Below are 8,505 nucleotides of genomic sequence, written 5' to 3' on the forward strand. Positions count from 1 at the left end.
AAAAAAAAAAAAAAAAAAAGTTTGGGTGATCAGAGCAGTAATCTTCAGTCTTCTAGAACATTCTCCTGACATGGAACACTTGCTTTTCTTTCCCCATGAAAATCTGCAGGGGAAAGAAGTGCAGGAAAGGTAGGCCCTTGGGAATTATTTAGAAAGCCACGAGATGCAGGTGTTGAGGCGTAGGCAAGAAAGTAGGCTGGGAATCTCTCCTGCCCACTGCAGCCCCCAAGAGTCTCCAGGATAACCTGATCTTGTGACACTCAAGCCCCTCTTTAAGCCCTCCCACTGCTTTTTTGCTGCCCCTCAGATGAACACGCAGGGTCTTCCACTTGGCTCCCCAGGCCCCCAGCCCAGCCACATCTCTCACACCCCCCACTCACATACTCCTCGCTCTGCAACTGCACTGAACTGCTGTGTGACTTGAGTAAGTCTCTTTCCGTCTCTGTGCTTCAGTTTCCTTGCCTCTGAGATGAAAGCTTGGACTGAACCTCCTCCTTCAAGTCCCCTCCTGACCCAGAGTGACAAAGACCATAATGATTCCACTAACTTTGTTCCTTCTGTCCTTTCTCTTTGAAGATGACACCAAGTTGAATCCCTATGCAGGAGAAGACAGTGAGTACCAAGCGGCCTGCCCTGATTCATCAGACCCACCGCCGCTCGAGCCCACCCCTGAAGGGGTTGCAGCAGTCCCCTGACCTCTTTCTGTAGGGAAGGAGAGGAAGCAAGAATCACCTGAGTTTCCCAGATCTTCGGCTCGGTGGGAAGTCAGGGGCCCTCCTGGGCACAGGCCCCCTGACTTGAAGGAACATGTCTATACCCAGACAGTTCTTGTCTCAGCCATAAGCCTCCTGTGGTCCTTCCCTGGGCCTCTCTGCTTGACTATCCTTTTCTTTTTTTCTTTTTCTTTTTGAGTTGGAGTCTCACTCTGTCGCCCAGACTGGAGTGCAGTGGCCGCTCCCGGCCACCGCAGCCTCGACCTGCTGGGCTCCGGCGATCCTTCCGCCTCAGCCTTCCGAGTAGCCGGAATTGCCGGCTCGCGCTACCATGCCCGGCTGATTTTTTTGGTTTATTGTAGAGATGAGGTCTTGCCAAGTTGCCCAGGCGGGTCTCGAGCCTGCAGCCTCAGGCAATCCACTCACCTCAGCCTCCCAAAGCGCGGGATTACAGGCTGAGCCACCGAGCCCGGCTGAATATCCTTTTTTTTTTCTTTTTTGAGTTGGGCTCTCTCTCTGTTGCCCAGGCTGGAGTGCAGTGGCACACTCATAGCTCACTGCAGCCTTTCCTCCTGGGCTCAGGGGATCTTCCTGCCTCAGCCTCCCCAGTCACTGGGACTACAGGTGCGTACCACTATACCCAGCTAATTTTTTGATGTTTTTGTAGAGACAAGGTCTTGCCACATTGCCCAGTCTGGTCTCAAACCCCTGGGCTCAAGCGATCCTCCCACCTCAGCATCCAAAAGTGCTGGGATTATAGGCGTGAGCCACTCCGCCTTGAATATTCTGCTTGGAGAGGGAGGAAGAGGAGGGCTGAGCCTGGGCAGGTATAGGTGGGGCCCATGGCCATCGCCTCTGCTCCTAACAGCCCCAGGCCAGCGAGGAATGGAGAGTAGCTTCTCGTACATGGTGTCCTTCCATTCCCAGCCTGGGCTGGCAGAGAGCACACAGACTGTCCACCACAGTTTCTGCAGGGTGCCAAAGGTGAGATTCCCCGCCTCCCAGGATGACCCAAGAGGATGACCTCTCTGATGGGGGGAGAACCCCCACCGCCCCTGCCCTCTGCCCAGAACCCGCTCAGGCCCTTGCTGCAACCTGCAGGAGTGGAGGTGAAATCCACCCCCGCTTCTGGGGATGGTCATCTGAATGTCCAGAAAGAGAGGGGAGGTTATTAAGGCAGCACAGTAGGGTTGCACAACCCCCTCAGCAGAGATGGGGGTCATTGCTCCTCCGTAGGCAGCAGGTGTGAGCGTGTGTGTCTGCGTGTACAAATGTGTGAGGCAGTGGCCAGGACCCTAATCCCCTCGCTTGGCACCAGGTGCCCATTCGTGAAGCCCTCACCATCAGATCAGTAGGGTCACAGTGGACCACGGGAGGAGCACCAGCTGGGTCATGGGAGGCTAGTTCGGGGCAGTTGGCCTCAGTCCTCCCACTTTGGGGACAGAGACCCTGGCCATGCCCTGGAGTCCCCACGGTCGCTCCTCTCCGGGGTATCCTCTGTTTCCAGAGTGCCGAGAAGATGGTGACTTGGAATGCACATAATACCTTAAATGTCTTGCGTCGGTTGCCTCCCACCCGCCCGCTATGGAAAAAAGATTCAGCCTTCCTGCTGCTGACCTGCTCATCTGCTATCATCTCCACATTCCTCTAGGGTGGGGCGAAGAGGCAAATGGCCACCCCAGGTCATGTCAGGCAACGAGGCTTCTTAGGGGCTGGCACTGAATGTGTGTGTCCATGGGCAAATTGTTTAACCTCTGTATTTCCATGATGTCAGTCAGCTTCCAGCTCTCCGGTCTATGGAAAATACTCTATCTCCTCTTGGGGTATAATTCCAGCGCTTGGGATGTTCTCAGAGAGTGCCTGCCGGTTTACTAACATTTACTAAGATTCCAGAGACTTGGTTGGGCTCCTTTGATGGGTCCACCATTTCTTCTAAGAGCTGAGGACACAGAGTTGAATAAGGCACAGTCCCTGTCCTCTAGGTCACAATCTGGTAGTGGACAGTGACAGGAAAAAATATGGTCATTTGCTGTCATCGCTACTAACACATATTGAGGTCATCCAAGATGCCAGATGTGGTCCTCAACCCTTGGCATGAATGGCCTCGTTTTAAGCCCACACTAACTCCATTTAGGTGGTCATTGTGATCATCCTTGTTTGACAGAGTGATCATGAAGACACAGGGAGGTTAAATAATTTGCCCAACGTCACACAGCTAGTAAGTAGCAAAGCATAGGTTTCAACCTGAACAGCCAGATTCCAGATCCCAAACTCTTAACCACTACACACCCTTTGTAAGTGCCTTAGTAACACCTACGTGGCCCAAGTATCAGAAAGAAGTTCTCTTATGATCCTCATAGACATCTGGGCAACTTTTAAGTGGTTCTGGAAAACCACCCAGACAGTGCCAAGAACAGCACCCATGCCATGCTCATGGTGATCCCCCCCCCCCGCCCCGCTGCTTCCTGCATTGGACACGTAGATGGAAAGATTCCGTCAGCTTTCAGCTCTGGGACCTTGTCAGACCCCAAGACTTCATGGCCCAGCCTGTCCTCTGCAGTCCCTACCTGCCCTAATGGTCTCTCCACAGGCCTTCAGAACACTCTGTCCCCCAAGACAAAGGGCGCCCCCGTGCACCTGGGCACCATCGTGGGCATCGTGCTGGCGGTCCTCCTCGTAGCGGCTATCATCCTGGCTGGGATTTACATCAACGGCCACCCCACTTCCAATGCCGCGCTCTTCTTCATTGAGGTCAGTGCGGCCTGTGGCTGCAGGCCTACCGTCATCTTTTGCGTCAGCCTTGCCTGGGCCATCCAGTACCTGCCTGGCCCCACCTCATCCTCCACCAGCCACACACCTGAGAAACCTCCATCGACGCCCATCCTGGCACATCTCACGGTGGTTGGCACCCGTTTAGTCCCCTACCCCTAGGACTCTGCACCCCAGAACTCCCTCAGCCCTCCCGTGTCTGCTTTTGTTCCCTCCCTCCCGGAGGAAACACCGAAGGCCACAAGTGCCACAAATGCCCTTTCAGTGTCTGTACAGCCAGTTCCTATGACCTGTGGTCTCTCATGCCCAAGTCCAGGCTCAGGAATTATTCAAAGCTGTCACGGAACTAAGGCTTCTGCCTCTTTTGCCTGCCGATGTGGGTTATTTAGATTAGAACTGACAAGCCAGAATAATCATGGGGGTTGCTCTCTCTGGGTTGCTACAGCATTGAATGTCACAGAATTCTGCAGAGTGACAATGAGGCCCGGCCCCTGTCACTCAGGACCACAGAGCTCAGCAGGCCCGGCCCCCGCCTTCCTCTCACAGGGTGCTGTGGTGGCACCTCTGTGACCTTAGTCCCCCCGACATGGGTCTTGATCCCACTGGCCTCACTACCCAGAGGCCTCGGTCGTTCTCCCCCACTCTTCTTTTTTTTTTTAACTTTTAAATTTTTTTGTTTTAAAATTGTGGGGTACAATTCAGGGTTAGGTATACAAATATTCATTGTGCAGGTATCCTTGTTGATGAGGTGTGCCCCCCCTTCCCCAGGCAGATTTCCACTACTGTCAATCCCACCTCCCCGCCCCCCCACCCTGCAGTTTCCTTTTTTTTTTTTTTTGAGTTGGAGCCTCACTGTGTCGCCCAGGCTGGAGTGCAGTGGCATGCTCATGGCCAACGCAGCCTCGACCTGCTGGGCTCCGGCGATCCTTTCTCCTCATCCTTCCAAGTAGCTGGAACTACAGGTGTGCGCCTCCATGCCTGGCTAATTTTTTGATTTATTGTAGAGACGGGGTCTCACCAAGTTGCCCAGGCTGGTCTCCAACCCCTGGGCGCAGGCAATCCTCTTGCCTCGGACTCCCAAAGTGCTGGGATTATAGACTTGAACCACTGCACCCAGCCTACTCCCCCTTTTGTTTAGACGATCCTGTTTCTTGTGAGTCCTGGCCATTCTGAAGTCTTAGTCCAACTGAGTAACACCTGGACTGCAGGTCTGCAGATCGTGGGGATACTGGTAGGGCAGGTCTAAGGTGGACCCGGGAATCTGCATTTTAATAAACCACTAGTTTGACTCTGATGCAGACCCTATGCTATCTGGAGGGTTATCTTGGCACATCCAGAGCCTTCCAGATCATTCCAGCCATCTCTGACCCACTCCCTTACTTTGCACAGTCCCAGATCCCTGCTCAGTGTGTTGCTAAAGCCTTCAGTTAAGTTCTTACAGATGATGCAGTGGAGGATAAAATGTCCTCCTTCCAAACTCTGGCTCCCAGAGGGGATCCTTTGGGGAGGGGGGGTCTCAAAGGTCGTTTCGCTCCCCACAGGTCCCCAGGGTTCTTGTAAGGAAGTCTTGGTGCTGTCCTTTGGGGGGTGGGGTCCCCATGAGGGGGACACACCCACTGACTGCCTCTGTGCCCCCTGCCCACAGCGGAGACCTCACCACTGGCCGGCCATGAAGTTCCACAACCACCCCAACCACTCCACCTACACGGAGGTGGAGCCCTCGGGCCACGAGAAGGAAGGCTTCGTGGAGGCTGAGCAGTGCTGAGGACGCCAGGCCTCCCTTCGGAGGGGAGGAAAGAAGGCCTGGGGCCCGCAGAAGAGACAGTTAAAGAGGCCAAGTGGCTTTTCCTGGCCTCTCCCAGGTGCCCTGGGTCGAGAGGATGCTGTGATGGTTTATGGCTGCAGGGCTGCAGCCTCGGCCTCACACCCCAGATACCGGCAAGGGGGCAGAGAAGCGACCACGTGGGCTTTGTAAGGGAACAGTGACCTAATCGCATCCTGTTTCCATGCAAGGGCTCTCCCCTTCAAGATCTCAATGGTCTACACTGTCACAGTCCCTGAGACAGCCAGATGCCCTGCTCCCCATCACCTAAAGCCCCTGCATATGACCCAAATGAACTAAAGTCTAAACCGGGCTGCTGTGTGCCGGGGTCCACAGACTCAAGGGCTGGTCCTCATGGCTGCAGGCAGCATGTCGGCCCTGACTTCGATGGCTAGTCAAGTCTGAAGAAGGTTCTCTCTGTGTGTTCAACACAGGCAGGGCCACTTCTGAGCCTCGGGACATGTCATCATGGGAGGAAAGCCAAACAAGAGTAAAAAACTTGTAGGGAGGGATGGCATCTATAGGTTTTGCACCTGTACCCTGTTCTTTCTGCTCAAAACCAGAAACTTCTGCATTCAAACCTGTGTAGCTGACATCCTGGGCTCCACCATGGCCCACAGCCCAGTCTCCCCCAGGCCCATGCACAGCCCCGGTTACCACGTCGGGCTCCTTATTCCAGAGACATATTTGGTATCCAGTTTATTCACTGGCCCGTTCCTCTGTCAATGCCAATCCATATCTCTAAAGACAGGGCTTGCCCAACTCACATTGTCCTCCCCTGAACTGGATTTTATAACCACTGAAGACAAATGGGGTGACTAGGGAGCTCCTTAGACGCGCTTGCGAGAACTTCAGGGAGATTCTGTTGAGACACAAGGTGCTGGGATATTTGGGACACCAGCAGCTGGCATGCATGGAGATTAGGGACTTTCCACAAGACCTTGACCTGGAAAGTTGCCGCCCTTGACCCAGCTCCACAAGAAGTTTTTGGGACAGGGAGTTTAGGCTCCCAGATTTCACCTGGTTTGAAGAGTATTCTTTCCCAGTGATGAGTTGGAGCTATTTCTGGAAGGGCATTTAAATAGCATCTAAGGTTGGGCGTGGTGGCTCACATTTATAATCCCAGCACTTTGGAAGGCCGAGGTGGAACGATCACTTGAGCCCAAGAGTTCAAGACCAGCCTAGGCAGCACAGTGAGACCTCGTCTCTACAAAATAAAATAAAATAAAATAAAAAACTTAGCCAGGTGTGGTAGCGTGTGCCTATAGTCCCAGCTACTGGGAGGCTTGGTTGGGAGAATCACCTGAACCCATGAAGTCGAGGCTGTGGTGAGCCGTGATCATGCCACTGCACTCCAGCCTGGGCAACAGAGGGAGACCCTGCCTCAAAAAAAAAAAAAAAAAAAAGCCAAAAAAACTAAAGCTCACCCTCATGCAGAATAAAAAAATATATATATATGTATATATATATATCCATGCAAATAAAGGTTAAATCACAGTCTCTACTTAGTCACCCCCTTTCTTGCATGTTGTGAGGAACATTGCCCGAGAAGGAGGTTAGTTTAAGTACAGGGCAGCTGGGGATAGGGGGCTGTCTGCAAATAACCAGACACATCCCAACACTTGGCTGGTCGCTGCATGGTTTGCTTGGGGAGGAAGCTGGTGGTGATCAGCATGCTGGGCCTCGGCTCTGCTTCACAACCAGGGTGGGAAGAGCGGAGTGGGGGAGGCACTGGGGACACAGGATCAGAATTTGAGAAGGAAAGAAAGTGCAGCAAAGAGGGGTGGGTTCTGAGGGCCAGAAAGGCCTGTGCCAGAACTCCCTGAGCGAGACCCGGTCTCCCAGCCCTCCCGCTGTCCTGCAGGGGATGATTTTGCTCTTGCCTGACCAGCAAAGCAACTCTGACCTTCATGTGTCAGGGGCGGTTCCTGCGGTGGCCTAATTCCGTGGACAGCACCATGTGTCCCACTCCCAGACGCCAGTCACTTCTTCCCACTGGGAGCTCGGCCAGCCGTTATGGATTCCTGAAGGGAAAGGAAGTCGGGAGCGAGAAAGGGGCGGTGGTGCACAGAGGCCTCTGCAGCTAACCGCTGCAGGTGGAGAAAGAAGATTCCAGACGCCTCGGCGGCGTTCCAGCAAGCCTGGTGGGCCTCTGGGATGTCAGCAGCACGGGGCTTGGGGGCGTCTGGCGGTCAGGCAGCCTGCTCGTTTACAACCAAGAGAAGAAGAGAGGCATTAGGAGAGGTCTCTGGATTCCTCAAGTCAACATGCTTAGACCAGGTCTTCCCAGAAATAGAACCGAGGAGCTCCCGGAGTTCATGTCATCCCCGACTACCCTTCAGGTCCCTGACAAGAGAAGCATTTCTCAGACAGACCAGTTGTACTCCAGGCTAGAGCAGTTGTTAGCTGGGTAGCTATGGAGAGGGACTTGCTCTGAGAGTGGGTGACCGGGTGGAGACACAGGACTTGTGGCCAATGCTCTGAGTTTGGCTGACGGTCTAGTGAGGCAGGGTGGTACTTCACATGCTGCGGACGGCCCACCACGGGCCTCTGCACCCACAGGCACATCCAGGCTCCATAGGAAGCAGATGGCTGGCAAGTGCCAGCCCCCACATGGTGTCTGTGAGTACCCTTGCGGGGGAGGAGGCCCATCCCTCAACAGGAAGCGTCAGTCCTGTGAAGGAGGACTCTGGGGAGTATTCTGAGTTGAGCAGAGAGACCACAAGCTCTCAGGAAGGCTCTGTTCTGTACCGGAACTCTCACGAGAGCTTATTTAAAAACAGGAACATGAAAAAGAATGCAGGGATGAACATGAGAGGGACCCCCAGACCAGACCATGAGCACAACCTTGTTTTTCTTGAATTGGCCACTCCTACATTTGTGGACGTATCCAGCAAGGTCCCTGGGGTTTCTGATCCTAGACACAAGTGCACGTGAGCCCAGTCATCAACCCCAGCATCCGGGGATGCCTTAGATAGAGCAAATGGGCTTCCCAAGCTTGACTGACCAGCCACCTCCCTTCGGCCATACCCAGGCGCAATTCATTCACCCCAGCAGGCCCCATGACTCTGGAGGTCACGTCAGGTCTCAGCCTGAAGCCTGAGTTTGAAAATGTCCTTTGGTCGCTATTAAAGGTTCTTGATGGACCTATAAATCAAATTTTAAGAATTCATGTGTTTTATCAGGGTTCCCCTATCTAGT

General features: G+C 53.7%; 1 protein-coding gene across 1 annotated transcript in view; it reads left to right on the forward strand.

The window, feature by feature from the left end:
- The window catches only part of PLXDC1 (plexin domain containing 1), an 83,125-nt gene extending 76,675 nt beyond the window's left edge, over positions 1 to 6,450 (forward strand). Inside the window, exons 12-14 of the mRNA XM_021716977.1 lie at positions 577 to 612; positions 3,304 to 3,464; positions 5,128 to 6,450. Coding sequence (XP_021572652.1) covers positions 577 to 612; positions 3,304 to 3,464; positions 5,128 to 5,247 — 317 coding nt within the window. The 3' untranslated portion in view covers positions 5,248 to 6,450. The remainder of the gene's footprint in view (positions 1 to 576; positions 613 to 3,303; positions 3,465 to 5,127) is intronic.
- The last annotated feature ends 2,055 nt before the right edge of the window (positions 6,451 to 8,505 follow it).

This window comes from Carlito syrichta, unplaced genomic scaffold (assembly GCF_000164805.1).
Source record: "Carlito syrichta isolate Samal-C Ts95f unplaced genomic scaffold, Tarsius_syrichta-2.0.1 Scaffold309114, whole genome shotgun sequence".
In the NCBI taxonomy this organism is placed as follows: Eukaryota; Metazoa; Chordata; class Mammalia; order Primates; family Tarsiidae; genus Carlito; species Carlito syrichta.